Source organism: Eulemur rufifrons, chromosome 5 (genome assembly GCF_041146395.1).
Source record: "Eulemur rufifrons isolate Redbay chromosome 5, OSU_ERuf_1, whole genome shotgun sequence".
Classification (NCBI taxonomy): Eukaryota; Metazoa; Chordata; class Mammalia; order Primates; family Lemuridae; genus Eulemur; species Eulemur rufifrons.
In genome coordinates this window covers 48,629,888-48,651,922 of record NC_090987.1, presented here as the reverse complement: position 1 = coordinate 48,651,922, position 22,035 = coordinate 48,629,888, and the positions used below count along the sequence as shown (strand labels likewise).

The window sequence follows — 22,035 nt, the reverse complement described above, 5'->3', positions numbered from 1 at the left end:
TATTTTAAGGATAACTGCAATGCTTTCCAAATTTGTCAAATTATACAACAAAAACTCAAAAATATATGAGATTTACTTTAAATTCAGTATGCATTGTACAGTAAGATAGTTAAAATCTATTTCATCAAATATTTATGTAGTAATTTTTCCAATGATATTCAGTCAATCCTCATAAATTGTTTAATATTTTCTACCTCTTATTAACAAAAATATGCTAGCTGCTATGACAATTTAATTTTAGCAGTATATTCCTCTGTTTTATTAAATACATAGGAACTAAATACAAAGTTGGATCCTAAAGTCTTTGGAAATTAATGTAGTTATTTCTGAAAGTAGATACATTATTCTTATTTAATTATTCCCAGAAGTCAAATACCAGAGTTCAATATACACATTCACACATATTTAACAGAAAAACAGCATGCTTTTTAATCGTAATCCTCTCTTTATAATGGCTCATAATTTTAGATGTCCACTATATGGGACTCCTATAAATAAGAAACAGAATATATTCATCATGGTTTTATAACTTAATAAAAAATATAATTAATTCTATTAAGTCTATACTGTTTTAAAATTGATGAAACTGCTTTTAGTAATCTGTCATATCATTTCTTTTTAATGTTTTTGAAATTTTCCTCAAAATGCAAATTAAAATTTAGTTGAACTTAAAAACTATGTTAGACCTTTTCTGATAGAAAGTACAGCTGATTTGACTGACAGCTTTCATGAGGACTGCTTTGCTAACTGGGTCATATGATAGACATTGTTCATTCACTGATTAGCCTAAATCTTCATCTCTTATACATACAACACTATGTGTATGCATATTTATTTATATAGGTATATTTAAAGCAAACATTGACTAACGTATATTGAAACTAACATTATTTTTGTTTTCAAAAACATCTCTGGATATTTCTGGGTTAAATAAGGTGCCTTTAAGTTAAAAAAATAACAGGTATAATTAACAGCTATTGGTGAATCTTGGCAAAGCCTCTTGGTCTACTTCCCGGCAAATAAGAAAGCACATGACTGGAAAACAAATCCTTCTGATACTAGTTGGTTTCCCATTTTTGGCTTTCAACAATCTTGAGAATGAGCCCAATCAAACTGTCAGCTAATAGGCCATTAAAAATAATTCTTCATGCTAGATCACGATGTGAATCTTGGCATGTAACTTGAAAAGAATTCAAAGAAGTGGCATTGCTGTTAAAAAATCCTTCTAACCCTATCTATATGAATAGTGTTTCTCAGCACATGTTTATAAAAATGACAAAAATGGAAATAGAATTGGTGTTTAACCCAGTTTAACTCTAGCAGTAATACCGATCCACAGATACATGAACTAATTTCTTTAAAGACCAGTTGATTTCTGAAATATTTTTCCAATGAATTTTACCAAAGGTTCAGATGTATACTAATCATTTCAGTTATATTTCAACTAGACAAAATCTAGTACTTACAGCTTTATGCTTTCATAAAATTAAAGATAAAATTAAAATTTCAATTTTATACATATCTTTGCTATAGAGAAGTTTGATAAGTAATCAGTAAGAGACTTTTAAGCTTAAACATGTTATAATAAGGTAAGATTCTATGGGAAAATAAAATGGAAATACCAATTCAAGGAGAAAAATTAAAGAGGCAAAATTTTTCTCAAGTAAATAAAATCTTGTTTGTGTATTTTTAAACGGACAATGGAGGGTATCAAATTCCTTTGGTACTTGGCTTCTCTTTCTGACAGCTACCCTTAAAAGATGCTTGTAAAAGTTTTATTTTACAAATGTCAGTATTTACCATAGGGCATAAATTCCCTCCTTTTCAACTGTATAAACATATCATGCAAAATTTCAGATGTGAGCTTATCAATGTGCAAAGAAGTACCCAGCTTTTAAAAATTCTTTTATTAAATACACAAGCATAAAAGTCAGAAAACTACCCGGAGTCAATGCCACACAGATCTTGGAACTTAGCAGTATTGGCTTCCTGCTCAGGAAAACCATTTACTAGCAAGATCCCATAAAGCAGTATCTAGCCTTTGTTTTGCCCCAACCCTAACAGTTTGGCTAGTATTGTCACAACTTAATCTCCAGAATGAGTAAACCTATCTGTGGGCTCTGTTTTGAAAGTCATCTTCCAAAATAAAGAGACCAACCTGATTAAGTGTCCTGAAAATGGTGTTCTCCCAGGTCCTTAGTCCTGCCACCCAGGTGCCAATGCACCCAAATTACACTTACACCTGAGCTGCCCATCTACCTTTACTGGACTCCTGACTAACCAATCAAAAGGGAAGCATACAAAAAGATGCTGAATCTCAAAAAAAAAAAGCATGTTGAGTTCCTGGTGTTTGCAGAATGAGTCTAAGTCTATCTGATACAGACAAAGAATGATGTACCGCAGTTTAGTGCTACAGTCCCCAGCCTCCAGGGTGGATTGGTACCAGTCTGTGGCCTGTTAGGAACCAGGCTGCACAGCAGGAGGTAAGCAGCAGGTGAGCAAGTGAAGCTTCATCTGTATTTACAGCCACTGCCCATAGCTCACATCACTGCCTGAGCTGCACTTTGACTCCCCCCTCCCCTGTCCCTGGTCCCATGGAAAAATCGTCTTCCATGAAACGGTCGTTGGTGCCAAAAAGGTTGGGGACCACTGGTTTAGTGGCTTTAAGAGTCAAAATGATGAAGTTCAAATCTTAGCTTTGCCCCTTACAATTTGCCTGATCTTGGCCACTTTGCTTAACCTCTGAGCTCATTTCCAGGCCTCTAAAATGGGGGTAATTTAGGTTGTTGTGAGTATTAAATCAGGTAAGACATATAAAAAAAGCACTTAAGACAATGACTAGAAATTTTAAGTATTCAGTTAGTATCAGCTGTCCTCTTGTTACATTATTATACTTTTACACATAAGTACTGCTGTGCTGATTAGAAATAAAGAAGATAAAGCACTAACCATCGTCTGACCAGGCATGGTACTGGTCATGCTTTCACTTACCAATTCACTCTATGGGACCAACATTCACATCCTGTCCACATCCTGCAGGAGAGAAATTTGATGACAAGTGGCTGGTCCACTGATAATGCCACAAGAGCAGTAGCAATGGTCCAGTGGGATACAGATACCTAGCTGGTTTACCACTTTCTTTTAAAACCCACCTATTACACAAAATAGAAATAAAGGAGGGAAAAGAGGGAAAGAAAAAGAGAAAAAAGAGAGAGAGAAAGCCTAGGACCTTGATATCAGTCATGGGAATAAAAGAGCAGCCAAGTTTTTTACTCATGAATCTTCCCCAATACTCAACACTTTCCCAACTTCTGGCCAAATTCCAATCCCGCACAAAGCCACCGCTTAAAAACAGCAGCAAATACGATCTGCATGGTACAAAAGGGAAAGGTGCCAAGCCACCAACAACATGATCTTCCTTTTAAAAAAAAAAGAAAAAAAGAAAAGGCGCGGGGGGGGGGGGGGGGGGAGTGACTATTCAAAGTTTGTTCCTCTCTACAACCTCCCAGATCTTTTCCTTTCTGCCTCTACTCTTAAGTAGATGATCACCACCACAAGGCATCCCATTTTTAGAGGAAAAAAATGTACAGAGTCTATTTAAAAGTTTATTCTCTCCCTTCCCTCTGAATAGGACCTGAATAGTGCCCACAGCCTCATGGGCAGCTCCTAATATCCACGGACAAGCTGCAAACCTCCCGGCTGTGTGGCTGCGGCCACTGCACAGCTGTCCCTCCAGTTTTCTCACGGGTCTTCCTTCCTGTAGACTTGGCCTCAAGCTTCCTTGCCAAGCCAGCCCTAGGGAGGGAGCTGTCTCCTCTCCCCCTCCCTAATTTCCACACTCTCTCTTTCTATTTAGAAATAGAAGGCACAGAAGGTTCACCTGACCTGGTGGCCCTTGAGTTTTTCTGTGAGCTCTTAAGGGTAAACCCTCATCTTGGACATCCCTATACACTCAACATCCAGCACAGGCTGGGCCCCCAAGGCCTCAGCACAGATGTTATAAGAAGGCACAGGCCCCTCTTACGGCAGAAAGATTTCATCCTACCTCATTTCACTTAGTCCTAGGTAAGTACTATTTGGGGAAAAAATATGCCTTACAAACAATTCTCCAATATTCTTCCAGTCATTAAGGATTTCTCACCAGTGTGTTCGCTTTTAGCTTATAAAACTGAGGCATGAAAGAATAATCTTGGGGTAGGAAGGGATGTCCAGTATAGAATAAATATGCATTCAGAAAGCATCCCAAGAAGGAAAAAAATGCCAACTTGATTGCAGTTTCCCATTTATAAAGAATTAGAGAACAACCACCTGGTGGCGAGCAGAGTCTTTATTTTGCAATAACTAAAAGCAGGCCCCGGAGACGGTGGAGCAGCAGAGGTCGCAGCACACGTGCCGACTGGACGTTGAAACCCTAAGCAGCAGAGCCAAGGGACGGTGCGCAACAGCCACGGCAGGTCACACGTGGCCAGTACGCCACAGCGGCAAAGCCACCTTTTAAAACTATTTCATATGATCTTCATAATCTTCTTAGGTACACAAAGTATTATTACAATATCCATTTTACTCTAATGAGATTGAGTCCCGATAAAGAGAACTGACCAAATCCCATGCTACATAGTACCAGAACCAAGTATCAGAACTCAGGTCTCCTAAATTCCAGTCCTGGGATCTTTCTCATCCTTAACAAGGAACCTCATTTGATCTCCATCTGGTCAGGAATATTTCCAAAATAAGTACTTCCATATAAATTTGCATCTGTTGTCGATGACCATCATTTCATAAATCACTCTGACAAAAAGTTTAAATCCATAGCTTTTCAAAAATCACTCTGAAAAATTCTGATATTCTCTTATATTCATTCTACTTCTGTTAACGCACAGTTGATTTTAATGTAATTCTCCCCAACGGCACTGCAAAATGCGATCTAAATAGGCAAAGTATATAAGCATCGGAGACTATTACATACCGAACCGTTCTTCCCATGGTGAATACGATGAGACTCTACTCACTGGCTTAGTTTAAATCCTCCAAATACAGATCTACATGTTTTCTTTACGTTTGTCAAGCCTCAAAAGACAATGCAGTTTGTTCTAAAAAAGGTAATTAATGGCAGTCTCCTAAGGCCTGCCCACCTCCACTTGCAGTGAAAGGTCTTAAAATAGATTATTGCCGAACTCAGCGGCCTTTCCCCCGAGGTCACTAAGGCACACAGGGGAGAGATTTACAAAGGATTTTACACCTTTCACCTTAATCAGATATTCAGATAGAAAATATAAGAAATTACAAATACACAATTCTACCTAGAGGATTTGAAACCACTGAGAAGACAACATTCTTCCCTTCTCTGCTCGTGAAAAACATGAATAATTCTCTAGTAAATTAATTTCATTCGAGTTTCTAAGAAGCTAAGTACTTTTCCTTCTAATTTAGTATTTCAGAGGCTGTAAAATAGCAGTAAGTACATTGCGTTGCTGGGCTGCACTAATTTTACAATTGTTTTTAACATCAAAATGAGAAATTATACCAAATACTTAAACTGTACTTGAAAATTACAACATATGCTTTGGGCCCAAGAGGCAGGGACAAGAAAAAAGGCTTTGGACTCAAGAGGCCAGCGGGAAAGGAGCACTTTGGGATCCAAAATCAGCTGTACCCACTGTCTATGGGACATCCTGAAATGTGTTGGGGCCTCAGTTCCACAAACCCTAAAATACCAGTGCCGCCATTTCACCTCATAGGATTGCTTTGGAGAGTAAATAGGTGACAGGTAAAGAACCCAGCGCCCAGGTGGCATGCCACTGTCATATTTCTTTTTCCCTTGCTCCCGGAAACCAGAAGAAATAGCAAATTTATGAATCGGGATCACAAATGAAAGAAAAATTGGGGCTGAGGAAAACCATACCTTTTGGGGTTTGCAGACATAAAGGACAAATACAAGGCAAGGACTGGGGGTTGTTCTGCAGTCACAGGGCTCCCACAGTAACAGTAGCTATCCTAGACTGGGCACTGGGCTTTCCACGGAATGACCAAGGAGGCAGACACCATCCCCTTTTCACAGATGAAGAAATGGCCTAGAGAGGTGACATGACTCTCACAGCTGGTGAATGGCACAGTCAGGATGAGACCTCAGGTAATTAGGCTATTATCACCTTCAGAATACACCCAGAGACAGAAGGGTTTGAAAAAGTCATATTATTTGATGTTTGAAGCAAACCCATTAATCAGTATGCCACTGATTGACCCTATTTGCAGATAAGGAACAGAGTTCACTGAGGTTAATAACTTCCCCCTACAGATGACAGTACGTGACAAGGGTAGCCCTTGAATGCAAGTCTTTCAAGCCCAAATTCCTTTTTCTTATGCTGCCAGTGATTTCCCAATTGTTCTCCAAAGCAAAGGTGTCTTGGGTCAGATGCACTGTGTCCTAGCAGGCCCACGTGCGGGGCCCAAACCTTCGCCTCTCCTTGTATCTGCACTCTTCACCATGTGGCCCTGCAGTCCCACATACCAAGAAGTGAGGTCTGTTTCCCCACCCTTGGTCTATGCTGGCCTTGTGCCTGGCTTTGGCCAGAAGCACAGGTGAAAGTGATGACCCGCCCTTCCCAGGCATCAGCAGAGAGGCCTTGGTGCACTTCTGCTCTCTTTGGACACTGCCGGCTGGAGAATGAAAGACCACATAAGGGAGAGTCCACTAATCCCGGCTGAGGCTATCCTAGACCAGCCTGCAGCCAGCCAACCCCAAAATTTCAAGAGAGCCCGGCCAAGATCAGCTGAGTAGAGACATATACACAAAGTACCCTAAGCCCAGCTTAGATCAGCAGAGCCATCCATGAAACATGAAGAATAGTAAATGGGGGTTATTTTAAGCCACTAAGTTTTGGGGTGGTTTGTTAAACAGCAATCGCTAACCAATATATCTTGTTTCCCAGTTTGGAGAGCCTTTGTTTTTTTTTAATTCGTATACACAAAATTGGTTTAACTGAAAGATTTTTATGCATTTCTACTTATGTAAAATTTTGCTTAATGAAAAGACTTTGATGCTTTAATAGATGAAACTGAGAACTACTAAACTAATCGTAACCTCCACACCATCTTCCCACTTTTGTGTTCTTCACCTTTAGTGAGCTATGAATGTGTCATTAAGAAGTAAAAGAAACACACACACAAAAGCTGCATTTGGAACACTGACTCAAATGGCGAGATTTGAAATGCATTTATTTTCTGCCACCACCACCTAGTCTCAAAAAGATTTAATGCTTGTGTAACAATACATAAAATACAGCAATGTAAATTAAAAGGAGGTGAGAAAAGTGAAGAAGAGACTAAGAATGGGGCCAGAAACAAGGATCTACTGCACAGAAGGCTGCTCTGGGCGTTTCACTGCTTTTTGCCCAGGTACTATCCACTCTTCAACTGGTAACAGAACCTATTTTTTCTTGGGGCCCAAACACAGGAGAGATTTGTACCACTGAGGAAGAGAATCTTTCTTTCCACTGGGCTTGGAGCCAGAGGGATTGAGCCTGTAAGTCCTCAGAAACATCACATATAAAAGATGCTTAGAAACACTAATACACTGCTGGTGGGACTGCAAACTAGTGCAACCTCTGTGGAAAGCATTATGGAGGTATCTTAAACAGATTCAAGTAGACCTGCCATTTGACCCAGCAATCCCATTACTGGGCATATACCCAAAGGAAAAAAGGTCATTCTGTAACAAAGGCACGTGTACCCAAATGTTTATAGCAGCACAATTCACAATAGCAAAGATGTGGAAACAACCCAAATGCCCATCAATACATGATTGGATTAGTAAACTGTGGTATATGTATACCATGGAATACTACTCAGCTATAAGGAATGATGAAGATACAACATCTCTATGGTTCTCCTGGAGAGAGTTGGAACCCATTATATTAAGTGAAGTATCCCAAGAATGGAAAAACAAGCATCACATGTACTCACCAGAAAATTGGTTTCCTTGATCATCACCTAAATACAAACCTGGGAACGACACCAATTGGACATCAGACTGAGGTGGGGGGTGGGGGAGGGGATGGGGGTATGCCTACACAATGAGTGCATTGCGCACCGTTTGGGGAGTGGTAACACTTGAAGGTGCTGACTCGGGAAAGGGGGGGTGGGGGCAAAAAATATGAAACTATTGTTTTTAACTTGCACTGTTCACTTAATAATTTATCATGAATATTTCCCATATTATTTCATATCATTGTACAAGAAATAATGTATACATTATGAGGACATACTGTATCTAACAAGATATACTGTTAGACTCTTTGATTCTGTAAAATAAAAAAAAAAAAAAAATAAAAGATGCTTAGAGAGGAAGGCTTGTCATCCCGACAACCGCGTGGAGCCCCCAGAACCAGCCACGCCCACCTTTGGTCTTCTCTGTTACAAAAGCCAACAAGTTTCCTGTTTAATGTAGACCAGCTTTAACTGAGGTTTTCTTCTCAGTAAAAAAAGTTTTAACTACTACAGAACTTGCATTTGAATCTGGCTTTCTAACAGCCAACAAAGAGAGGAAAACTTTGATGGGTTATATAATTCACAAGGTCCACAAGAAAGAAACTAAGTGCACAGAAGAATCGCACTTTTTCCTGGAACTAAGGCCCAGAAAGAAATCTCCCCAGAAGGTCACCATACAGATTTTATATCATGTAATACAACATCACTCAATATCTTCCTAACAGACACAACACTACATTTGAAATGCTTTTTCTTAAAACACACTTCAATACAGGTGGAGAGCATTAAAACAAAGCATAAATCAGGCAGAGGCCACTGTATGTGTGTACTGGGAAGGAGATATAATATCATGCACATTCCCCATGCTCAGATGACCTGGCTGGGTTAGCAGTGAAGACTTTACCTCCTAAAGTCTCCATCGATTCTCGCAGCCAGGCTTTTATTAGCTAATGGGCAGCAGTAAGTTTGAGAATATCATACTATCTCAGCACAGTACCTAGCACGTAGTGCTCAATATATGGTTATCACTTACTACTATCAATGCTAAGCCCCTGAAATAAGGCTTATCTATGTTGTCAATATTTAAGCAGAAAATCACAGGCCTCAACAGTCTAGTTGCTGCAGAGCCTTTGGTGGCACCCGTGAATGGTAGCTACACTCTCAAGTACAACAGAAAAAAGTGAACTTCTCTTATGCAAAGTGCGTATCTTAGCAGACAAAGCCTATGGCAAATCTGCAAAGCATCTAAAATCCATCAGACAGCCCTTTAATGCCCACTTCCTATTAGCAAGCAACCTCACTGCTATATTGAGCACTCTCTCAGAGGGGACCCAATGGTCTAGACATTTCTCCCATGCTCACCCATCAAAAAAGCAACCCAGTGATCCAGGTCCCATTGTCTTACACCAGTGCTATCTGACAATCTAATCTGAACTAAGATGTAAGTAGATGACTATCCTCAGACTTGTTAGGTTGACTGGAGATACCTTATAGATCCTTGAATCAAATGTCATTTTACAGGTGAGAAATCTGAATCTAAGGATGTCAACTTATCGAGGTAACAGCTAGAGATGTCATATTTGAGATAAGTTAATGAGCCACCTCTCCCAGAGACTACATTTTGACAAGCACCTTTCTTCCTTGGCCACAGTGATATGCTAGCAGAAATTCCAAGTGATTTAACAAAATAGTATGTCCATTTTAAGGTTTGTGAGACTTTTAAGAACCACTACAATCAAAATGCCAATCTTTTGGCCCATGCTTATGAGACTCCTAAGACAAATTATTCTACGGTGTCCATATGCTTCAGTGAACTCAAAGTAAAAGAATAAGTGGTGGAAAATAATTCTCCCAAAATACTTCGCAGATCATCTTGTCTCATGATCTTCCCTGAATGAGTCATTTCAAAATGCAGCTCAAATCTGCAAATTTAGAGATCTAAAATCATCTGTGTTTTGATTACTCTGAAATGTCTTTATTTTTTCACTATATGCTAAAAAGTTCCAGAGTGATGTCACATTTACTAGAGTTTACCAAGTTGGAAGATGGGTACAAAGCAGATGAGTTTGTATAAAATGGTTTGCTTCAGAACTTGTATTCTCTTCAGACACAGAAAGCTTCTGCTTCATAAAAGAAATGCTCTCTGGTCAATTATGGCTTGGTATGTAAAACTTCACATAGTGATCCTCAGATGCTTTCTTAACATTAGTCAGAGATGATGTGATAAATTCTGTACAAGGGCAGGGTCTCTGAGTCACTGCTACTCTCCTTCCAGTAGCTCTTTAATGAGCATCAAAGTCATCTGCGGTGTTTCTTTACCAATCTCTGTGGCCCTACTCTGGCTATTCTGATTTAGTAGGTCTGTGGGAGCCAGGAACCTGCCTTTTCAGCAAGAGCTTCAGGTGACCCCAATGCAGGCATTGAGTAGTGCTGGCTTCTCGTGGTGCCAATCCAGAGGCAATCACTTCGCTAATTTCAGGGGGCTTTTTTTCTTTTAAAACATATTGGCTGTATGTTTATAACATACACACATATATAAGCACATATACATACTTACATGTCACTTATAAGTCTCCTGGCACCACAACTATCAAAGCCTCAGACCCAGAAAGGGAGTGTGTTAAGTTTGAATCATGAAATTGCCAATATGCAACCCTTTTTGACTTATAAAAACAGAGTCCATACACTTTAACCTGTAACTTGCATGGAGGATAAGAGAACACACTGATGGATCCCGTCTTCTCTTGACCATTACGCACACATTAGGCCCTGTCACCTCCAGAGGCCCCCTAACACCACAGCATGGGTTCTCCAACGTAGTTTTTACAAGAATCCTGCAAGGTATTTTTTCCAGAAAAAACTGAGGATCAGTAAAATGAAATATTAATAACATGCCCAAGGCCACAAGGCTATTCAGAAGTAGAAACAGAATTCAAAGTCAGGAAGACCAGATCTGACCAGAGGCTTCTGTCCACACCTCAGGGACCCTGTGGCTGACATTACTGCCTTAAATCCCCACAGCCCCCTGTCCCTCCCCTGGGGAGGCTGCACTCCAAACCTATGAGGATGCTCAAACCAGCTGCCTGCCGAGGGCCCTGCCCACTGGGCACTGCTAGAAAGAAGACGAGAGGCTCTTTAAAAAGCCACACAATGGGATTAAAACAGTGCTGCACAGAGAGACTAGGGAAGCCCCGCAGCACACACAGAACACAATGCCAAGGGCGACCAATGCCCTGGCTCATTGTGGAAATTTCACACCACATTCAGTGGCCAAGATGGCAGAAGTTGAGGAAGCAGGAAACATGGTTTATGAGATTGCCATCGAAGTAGCCTCTTTTTATTACGTTTTATCACTTGAGAGTATACCACACTGAATGAAAAAGGAACGAGAGCATGCCTGCTATAATGAAGACGAGCCTGATGTTATCATGACGCGGCCCGAGCTCTGTGTAGGTATAATTAATTTCATTCTATATCAGAAATAAAAGTCAGCAGAGATAATATATATTACTCCCTGTCATGGAACCTTCCTACTGGTGATACCATGGTTCTTTTAATATACCAGTGACTAAATCAAATCCCCCTAGAGTCATGATAAATCTACCCCACAGTAAATTTCATTTTTTAGTGATCAGTAGTATATCAAAATTCTGCTTTATAGCAATAACTGATTTATAAAATTTTATTATACATGATAAAACTATAGGCTTATATTACATATTTAATTAACAAAAGGTAACACTTTTTCCTTTAAATTTAGCAACTGAATCTCTATGCACTTATAAATTGCTAATGGCACCAGGCTCTAAACTACACAGTCTGGTTCTATTGTTTAAGGTTATTCGAAATGCTTAAAAAAGTCAAACTATATAGGAAGGAAAAACAAAACAAAACAGGAAAAAAAAAATAGCAGAAAGCATAAGTAATTTGATTTTTTCTTCTCCTAGGGAAATTCATTCAATATTTGTTGAGTGACTACTATGTGTTAAAACTATTCAGTAATTTGGTTTTATACAATTATCAGTATTTAAAAGGAATGGTTTAAAGCACTTTATAATTGTATGTCTAGATATAATATGACACTGAGTCAATTTCAAGCATGTTGTTATTACAAGATGTAAAGTACCTCTAGCTACTCAAACAGAGAAGAAAGATCAAATAGTATTTACCAGAAACAGATTGATTGTTTCCATCAAAAACAGATTACAGGCAGTCCCCAAGTTACAGACAACCCAACTTGTGGTGTTCTGTACTTTCGAACGGGCTACCAAGGCTCCCCACAGGATAATTTATAATTAAATAATTAATAATTCGGGAACTAGTTTCTTCTGCACACTTATAAACAAACCCACATGGCGTAAGCAGTTTGTTGGTGCAGCATCTTTCCACTAGTAACTAGTCTCAGATAAACAGCTCATAGAAACACAAGAACATGAAGAATCAGAAGATCCACAGCCAAGAAAGTTTATGACAAAAGAATCAGCTGAAGCCTTTCGTCCCACTGAAGCAGGATTTGCTAAGTTTGAGGAGCAAGATCCTCACAGTGAGCAGCTTACAAAGGTTTACCGTGTAGTTGAGAACATCACCTGCTACTGTTAGGGTGGAAATCCTAGTAGGTGCTCACAGTGAGGATGGAGAAAGATTTCTCATGCAGAGATTAGGATATATGTAAAAGTTAAAAGTTTACTTTAACTTCTTAGAGGGGAGAGAAAGCAATAGAATGAAAGAGAGAGGGGAAGGTGGAGGGGGTGGGGGGAGAGGGTGTGGCATCCCAAAGAAAGAGAAGGGGGTACCAGCAGTGAGACCAAGTGGCTTGCTGATTTTATGGGGACAAAGAGGAAAAAAATAGTGATAGCTGTCAGTTGATAACAAAAGTGGCAGCAGTATGTCAAAGTCCAAGAGTTGGTTTCCACGCTTTTCCTTGGAGATGGGGATTATTATCGCAGGAGATGTGCCTGTGCCCTGGAGATACGGTTGAGGCTGTAGCTCATTCTCCTGCTGTTCACTCAGGAACTCTGTAGCAGCAGATTCTCAAAAAACAATTCTGAAGGAGAGAGATTTACATCTCTAAGTTGTGCAAAACAGAACTCCTGCAGGGTACCTGTTAGTGAGAGAACTCATGGGCCTGATCTTTAACTGTCACTGGGGAAATTGCGGGATTAGGTATTTTCCTGTTATTTTCACAAGGCCACCCGTCAGCTACAAGCCTATGTATGATGAAAAAAAGAAAAAGTCTGTGCAAACAACCATAGATATCTTTTTCAAGAAAAGCTCCCCTCCTCCAGCAACAGAATCAAATCCTGACTCTCTAGCGCCCACTCCATCTTCTCCAGCATCACCTCCATCATCTTCTGATGAACGTTAGCTACCTTCCTGCCTCAAAAATGCCACTTCCAGTAAGCAAGGCATTGATGCAACACTAGGTGAGTGTTAACCCTTAATATTCTTTTTTGAAATTTCTCCTATCTCCTACCTAAATTTTTGTATGAATTTGCTTTTATGTTCTATTTGTTTGAATTAAAAGAAATAACACAATAGTTTCTATAACTTATTATTATAACATAGGATTATTACTACTATTATTACAGTAACATACCAAACTACTACATGAGCCATTGTAGTATTATGATTATTACCATTTATACGCTGTTCATTAGGGATCTGAGTTATATACAAATCCAACCTAAAGACATTCTCGGGAATGTATGTCGTCCACAACCCTGGGACAGTCTGCGTACAATTCAATCCCTTTTCAACAGTCATAAGCCCACCTGTGAATCTATGTTAACTCCACAGCTGAAAGAAGGGAAGAAGTAATGGGGCTTCTGACTTCTACAGTAACCCAAACTAATTCTTTCCATTGTATGCAGTAAGTCTGCTTTTGACATATTGAATAGGAAAGAGATTAAGATGAATATTCACCCATCCGAAAACAAACTTATGCTCTATAAGCTTTTATGCTTTGCAGCCCATAAAAAGTAAATGCTTTGCTTCTGCTTAGGCTGTTGCATGTTGAAATAAATCACTCTGTTAAACAGTGGCCTTTTCCTCCACGGTAGATTTTAAAACCTTCTGAGTTTTGACAAGTCTCTGACTCCTCTACTGTCATTCATCTCTTCTCTGTGTCCTACAGCCATCACTCTATTAGCCCTCCAGGTCATTTCCTACCCCCATAACCCCCAGTTTCTAAGGTAAGCCACGCAGCCTTCTTTAATCAGATCCTCCACCCTCCTGTGACCTCGAACCCAGGGCCCAATAATTGTGCTTTATATAAAAAGTTTTTAATGGCTTGTTAGTCTTCTGAGTTTTAAACAGGAAAAGTGGCTGAATCAGATTTGCATGCAAACTTTAATGACTTTTTGAGTTATACACCTAAACCCTCAACTTTGTAGAAGTAATCTCTTACAGATGTAAGCAAAGTGTAGACAAGCCACTCCCTAAAAATGTGACACACCTACACAGAGCCATCCACTCCACTGCTTTTATAGTCTACTACAAGAAAGCCCCGAAGGTTAACATTAACTCTTAGTTGGCAAATATATACCACTTCTTCCAGTTTCACCACTACACATACACTAGTAGCAACATATCACACAGCAGAAAAGTAAGGTTATTGCAGACAGTCTAAAGTTGTCTTTGAGTCAGTGCTGAATTATAAGATAAACTATATCTAGCACTAGTGGAACTACAACTTACATTAAAGAATTTAATTTTACAATAAAGATTTAGAGATACACATACAAGCAGATAAAAGTCCACTAACTATGATGCCTTTCATTAGCTGTAAGTGAATCAAGTCCAGGAAGCCTTCCGCGGGTAAGACCGGGCCTTTCCTGGCTCAGGCAGGTGGGTTTAGGGATGCAGCTACACCTAGTGATCAGCTGTGGATCGCAGGAGGAGGAACAGGCAGCAGGAGGCCAGCCAGCTTGCTAGCAGCACTCCTCAACTGATTCCCAGAAAGGCTGGTTGACAACGTGTTCAAATAAATCTGTCAAATGGCATCACCATTACCTTTATTTACCTGGAGTGTTAAACGACAGAGATGCAATGATTGTCTTTGGGGGCTAAGAAAAAAAATTAGGCTCTATTTTAGGATACACAATTACTTTAAATAGATATCTAATGAAAATCTTTATTTTATATTCAGTTTATTTCCAAAGTCAAAATTTCCCCTTTTTCTTTTCAGTTTAGATTTTGAAACTTTTAATAGATGAACAACTTTTCAAAGTATGGTTAACTATATCTTCCTTATCTTTGCTCATTTCCACCCCACAAAGGGGCCTTACACACAGTAAGTGCTCAATATTTTCTTGAATTAAATATTTTAATAAGCATTATTTTAATGAGCACATTGAGCTACATGCTTATTACAACAAGCCAACAATTATCTTCTATGTGAAATATCAACCCAGGGTAATTTCCAATGGCTAACCGTTACAGCAAAATTTAATTAAAATGTTACATTGTGGTAAGTAAAATTATAGAAAACTTTTTTCACTTGAGTTTAACCAGTGGCTGGATCCAGCACCGTCCACAGATAAGACTTTCATTTGAAATACCACACTGGTGCTCAGAGAGTCACAGCACAATCATGGCACCGTGATCACAGCTTCCGCCATGTTAATCAAGAGGCTAGGAACTGAATGAACGTGCCTTGTATTTCTACCCCCAGTTCTGTTTCAGCTCTTGTCCATAGAGGCTGACAATGCAGGATGAGGATCCCAGTTCTTTTGGAGCAGTGGTTTGAATTTGCGGCACATCAGAATCCCGCAGAGGACTTGTCACACAGATCGCTAAGTCCCATGCCCAGTTTCTGACTCAGGACCAAGAGTCTGCATGTTTAAAAACTTCCAGAGTAAAGCAGATGCTGCCAGCCCAAGGACAACACTTCAAAAACTCCTCTTTTAGGACAATGTTTCTCCAAAGGGTAGCTGGAAACCACCTGGGAATGCTGTGGGCCTCTCCTCCACTGACCTTCGACATCAAAATCACCATAGCTGGCCCCTAGGAAGCAGCATTTAGGAGGAGAACACCAAGTGATCCTTGTGCACACTAAGTTTTGAGAAGCCCAAGTTTAAACGTAGCTCATGTCAACACCTGCCCAATATCCCAGACCCTCCCCAGAGCTACCTAAAATCCCTGAGGGGTAAGATGTCACCATGATCTACCTGCACAATTGTCACTCTTGATGGCCTTCCCTCAACTTTCCGTATTTCCCACCTTATCCACAAAGAGGGCGTAAAGGCAGCAACCCTCTCCTGCTAGGATATCAGAGCTTGTCATGCCCCACGCCTAAGCACAATCCTTTTCTTCTCATCCTGTTTTCTTTCTCTCTCACTCCCAGCCCCTTAATTATGCCCTGGCCTTGCCAGCCACACCACCAGTAGGAGGGAAGGAGTGGGGGGGACTACAGACTAAGAAGCTTGGTGACTAAATCCTTCCTCCTCCCCACCCATCCAGCTCAACTTATTTTTCTCTGCTGGGTTTTTCTGAGCTACAGTGTAAACTCAGGCTTTCTGATGACTAAACTGAAAACCACCCCAGTATTTTAGGAACCAGAGAGAAGCTGCATCCTCTTATAATGGAAGGCTTGTGATATATTTTGTATCTTTTTTAAATGTTTCATTTGTGAGCTTGAAAGACTTCCCACACTTATAAAATAAGCCTACTAACATGTAGTATGTTGTATTTATAAAGATAGCAAGCACACTAAAAATGTGAAACTGTCTATGGGAAAGTTGGTTTTCAAAGACAGAAATCTTAGAATTAAAGTAAAATGCATGGTGATACCACCCTTAAGAAAAACGTTACACTGTTGAAAGAGCATATAACTCATTAAAATTCTTAACCCCCAAATGAAAACTATGTCTTAGGATATTTAAATAATAATACATGCTTATTCTTGAAAACTTAATGAAATCTAAAACAAAAATTTAAAGGAAAAATACCTAATCTAAAACACAGTTCCTTTACCAAGATAGATATACTGTATAGAGCCTCAATTCCTAGAATGTATTGCAATAGTTAGGCAGCTATGAAAATTTAAACAAAGCCATTAATTTTTCTAGAATTGTCACAGAAATACTTAAATTCTAAAACCAATTTTTCACAAATGTAAAGGCTATGCTTCATTCATATAGGGTTTATGTAATTTAAAGACATAATTCAAATCACTTGTTTGTTAAGGAAAGTTGATTTAGAATTACTCAAATTATATATACAACCTTATCCATATATCACTATATGTCAGTAGCTTCTTTTCTGAAAAAAATCTGTCAAATAACCTTTTGAAAATATGAGAAACTAAAACCTATAATTTTCTTGATCAGAACAATTTATTATGCTCAAGCAATTCTTTACATACACATAACACTAGGAATGTTATAGTAATTTCTTGGCATATTTCTTTCAGGCTTAGTGATTTAAATTTGAAGTATTTTCCTCATATCAATTATCAATCCAGTGAAAGCACCATGAAAAATCGAAAATGCTATAACTATAATTATCTGAAAAAGAAAAAGTAAATCTAACTGCTAAACAAATATATTCCCTTTCTTTATAAAGGGTACTTTAAAAGTTTGTATTTTTGACTTATAGAAGAGTAGCAAAAACAGTAGAAAGAGTTCAAGTACACCCTTCACCCAGCTTCCCCTAATGTTAACATCTTACATAAGCAGAGTAGAATTATCAAAACTAAGAAATTAACATTGATGTGACAATATTAACTACAGACTTTTTCAAATTTCAACAGTTTTCCCATAAACATCCTTAAAAGATTTTTTTAAAAAAATTTCTTCACAAGAATCCCAAATTCACAGGGTTACGTTAAGGTTTAATGTATTCCAAATACCACTGTAGTTGAAACGAAGGGCCAACCCTGTATTTCTATTTCTGCAAACCAAAGCTTACTTAACAGAATATAACATATCAGAATGATTATAATGTAGAACTAAACACTTCCCTGTATAATATATGTTACAACTCAGCTTTTAAGAAATTGGGTCAAAGAGGAATGACTTGCCAACTCTTTGGTTTCTCACCCTGGAAAAGAGATTTTCAAGCAAAAATAAAATGACTTAACATTCTTCCTCATATCTTACTTAATGTACCTTCTTATCGAAGTTATTTTTAGTGAACATTAAAAAGCCTAGAAGACAGAAAGTGAAACTCCACTATTTTGCCTAACAATTTAGAAACTGTAAAGATGAAAAACAATTTTTTTAATGAAATGTTCACAGTAAATAAAGTCCTCATTGGCCAATATCCTAATTCTTTTCTCCTCCAGTTAAGTTTAGCACTCTATTTCTGATACTTGGTAACCAAATTATGTGCAGTCCCACCTCCAGAAATGATTAACAATCTTAATTCCAAACCCATTCCAAAAGAGGACAGGAGAGTACTGCAGAGGGGGAATAGCACAGTGTCTTCTATATAAATCTTAGTTACACAAAAAACCTCCTCCGATTATAGAAACCCTCATGATTTACTCCGTTGGGTGGCCTACAGAGAACCCGGCCTAGAAAACGCAAGCCAAGATCTCACTTTTAACAGTCATTCCTTTCCCTCCCTTTCCTATCAGTGGGTTCACACACAATTTGAATGTTTGCAAATGATCAGAATGCACAGTAGTAATTTATTCAACAAATAGTTACCTATTAGGTCTCAGGCTCTACATTAAGTGTATTTTGAGGAATCAAGGAATTAAAAAAAATGACTTTGGCCTCAAGCATCTTACAATCTAGCACCTCTATCTCTAAAATTTATTCCCAAGGCAGGTGAAAAGCAGTCAATTATTACAATTTCTGGTAGACTCTTAAAAAGAATTAAATGTCAATGCCATTCCTAGCATCAGAACTAATTTTCCTAACATACCAAAAAAAAAAAAAAAAAAAAAAAAAAACCCTGACTTTTACAAGGCATTAAGTGCTTCACACACACCCGTACTACCTAAAATGCAAGGTGGAGAGAAAAAAATGTAACAAAATGCAACATATCTGATCCTTGCACACATGAAATTTGCCAACTTTGAACTTTTAAAATTTCAACATTTTTAAGCAATCGCTTGGATACTGCCCTTCATTTCCCCTTTGCCCACTAACATACCAGGAAAACGCTTTTTTTCTTAAAAAAGAAAACATACTTTAGTTAACGGTATCATAACTCAAACAAATAGAAAGACATATTTCCTACAAAAGAAAAATTACGCTAAATTTTAGTAAAAGTTGGTTTGACTGACCATTTAAATCAGCCTTAACAGGACATGGGTCAGTTCTACTGAGGCTGAAATTGTTCTTTAGTGATGAGGGACTCATGGTTTAAATAAGCTATCTAAATATTTGTTCCCACCTCCCTTGCACACAACTTAAAAATCCATCCAAACAATACTTAACACAGCTTAACTTCAAAACAATCCCAGGAGGGAGCTATTGTGGGTCTTAATAAAGAGAAAACCATCACTAAGACCCTCATACTTGACTTCTAATACTAATGAGTTACAAGGCTCTCAAACTGGCAAATGCTACTCTATCATTCACTAATAAGAACGCAGACCAAAATCTGCATCAATTTTATATCAGAAAGCATATATCATTATGTTAAACCTTCTGGAACACACGCAATTACCAGACGGTTAAGGAAATATTAAACTTGGGGAAAGGGTATTTCTCTACTGAAGTTGATGGTTCGGGTTTCAAAGCACAGAACAATCAGATAACTAACAACTCCACTCCATCTCTGAGGCCAACTGTGGTCAAGGGTCCTGCAGATCAGCAACACACAAGACACACCCTCTGTGCCCTGTGTGTACAGAGGACCAACAGCCAATAGTCCTGAACTCCAAGAAAATAAAAACTTGTTTCCACATCCCAGGGGGCCAAACGTCTTTAATGTTTAATATGTGCTCTTTACTATTAATGTCTGCTTTATCAAATAAAAAACATTGTTTAAAAAAAAAAAAAACTCATTCCTCCCGAATAAACATAGGAACCTATTTGGCAAACCAAGTTTAGAACCAAATAGCAGGATTTTTTAATTAAAAGAAAAAGATGAAAGCCCACCGCCACCAACGTATGCGGACCTTAATGAAACTAACACAAGAAAGAAGCCCTGCAAAGGTGCCAGCATTTGCCGTCCATCCACGTGTGTCCTCCAGGTAATGAAGGAGATCCCGGAGGTAAACCAGGTGACACCGTGCTGGGTTCGGCCCATGCCTGACCCTCGACTCCGCTCCACACAGCCGCTGCCGAGCGCGTGCAGGCACACGCGCGCACACTCGCACAAGCTCACTCACACTGCCCGTCCCTCTCCTTCCCCACCCGGGACCCGGGCAGCCAGGCTGGGTTAACAAGTTGCCGCCAGCCGCGCCGCTCCGCTAGGGGGCGGAGAGTGGGGAAGGGGAGCCCGCGGGGCGCAGGGCCGCGGCGGCCCCGGGCCTGGGGGCCGGCCCGCTCGCTCCGCGGCCGCCGACTTTTCCAGCTGGGTCCGACGAGGAACGTCCGCCTGGCCTCTCCGGATACGCCGTGCGGCCGCGGGGACCTCCGAGGTCGCCAGCTGCGCCGGGCAGGGGGCAGCAGGGAGGGCAGGGCACCGGGAGATCGCCACCGCCGGAGCTGCCGCCAGGTCCGGGCGATCGCTGCGGGCACAGCCGAATACCGGCGGCCTCGGCCTGGCCATTGCTCGGGGTCAGAGGGGACCGTGCAGCGCCTACGCCCGGCGGCTGCAACCAGGAACTTCAGGCAAAGTTTTCTGTTCCTTTTGGAGCCGGCCAGGGACTTGGGAGTAGCAGCTGCCCAACCCCGAGCACAAGCCCAGGCCGCGGAGGGACAGGAGCCGAGGTGGGGGGTCCCGGCTGAGGGGCCCGCCCGCGAGGCCCGTCCGCTCCGCCGGCCCGAGTACTCAGCACCTGCCTCCCCGCCGGCCCCTTGCCCAGCGCCCGGCTCGGCTGACGGGCAGGCGCGATGCCCGGCCCGCCGCGCCCCCCGCCTGGCCCCGACGCCCGCCTCGGGCTCTCCTACCCAGGAGCTGTCTGCGTCTCGGACGCCCTGCTCCTGCCCTAGCGCTCTGGGGCGGCAGAGACTGCCCGCTTACCTGAAAACGTCTCGCCAGCTGCAGTTAGCAAAAGTCCGGCCAAAGTCGCCAGGCAAGTCCCAAGTCTCCTCATGGTGCTGAGTGCGCGCCGGGCCGCTCCCCGGCGGCGGTGGGTGGGCGAGCGAGGGCAGAGTGGGGACGGGAGCTTTGGTTTCAAGGCAGTGAGGAAGAAGGGTAAACGGCGCAGCACTGAGCCAAGCCCCAAAGTGCCAACAGTTGCAGAAGTCCGAACTCCGGCGGCTCTCGGGCCGCGGGGACAGGGTTCTGGGTCCTCCTCCCCGACCCCTGGCCCCACTCGGCGTCTGGCGCTGCTGCGAGAGGGAGCGGAGGGCGCGCCCGCGGAGCCAAAATCCTCCCTCGGTTCCGGCGGCTGAGCCCGCCGCCGCTTGCCTTCCCCTGCCCGGGACCCGAGCCGCTGGCCCTGGCCGTGGCGGTGGCCGCGGCCACGCGCGTCCTGCCCGCCGCCTCTCCACAGGCAGCCCCGAGCCCAGCCCCGGGCGGCGGCCTGCCTTTGGCCGAGCCCGCGCCGGCTGCGCGCGGGGCTCTTGCTCCCCGACTGACTGGCGGTGCCCTGCAGGCCGGCTGAAGGGAGCTCCCACGTCACGGCCACCCGGCGCCGCCGCGGCCCGCTAGAGGGCGTGAGCGCCCGCGCCCCGCCAGCCTGTGCCCCGGCGCTCGGCCGCCGGCGCCTCCAGGAGCTTGGCTGGGGGCGGCCCCGCGGCCACCGCCACCGCCACCGCCGCCGCCGCGGGTGCAGGCGTCAGCCGCGCGGGGATGAGCGGCCACACGGGTTGCCACCCTCTCCCCTCCTCGGCCCGGCCGCGTCTTCTATTTTTGGTGGCTGGCTAGGGGGAGGGTGACCGTGGAAGGGGTTGCGTCTTAGCCAGAAGTTTGTCCCGGGTCACGAGCCGAGAGTAGTTTGTGAGAGCCGCGGGGCGGGACCAGCGGCCTAGGGCCAGGCGG

General features: G+C 41.7%; 1 protein-coding gene across 2 annotated transcripts in view; it reads right to left on the bottom strand.

The window, feature by feature from the left end:
* Nucleotides 1-21,654, bottom strand: part of PTPRM (protein tyrosine phosphatase receptor type M) — a 762,555-nt gene extending 740,901 nt beyond the window's left edge. For both annotated transcript variants that reach the window (XM_069468544.1, XM_069468545.1), the window contains exon 1: nt 21,073-21,654. In XM_069468544.1, coding sequence (XP_069324645.1) covers nt 21,073-21,145 — 73 coding nt within the window. In that variant the 5' untranslated portion in view covers nt 21,146-21,654. The remainder of the gene's footprint in view (nt 1-21,072) is intronic.
* Between the last annotated feature and the right edge of the window lie 381 nt (nt 21,655-22,035).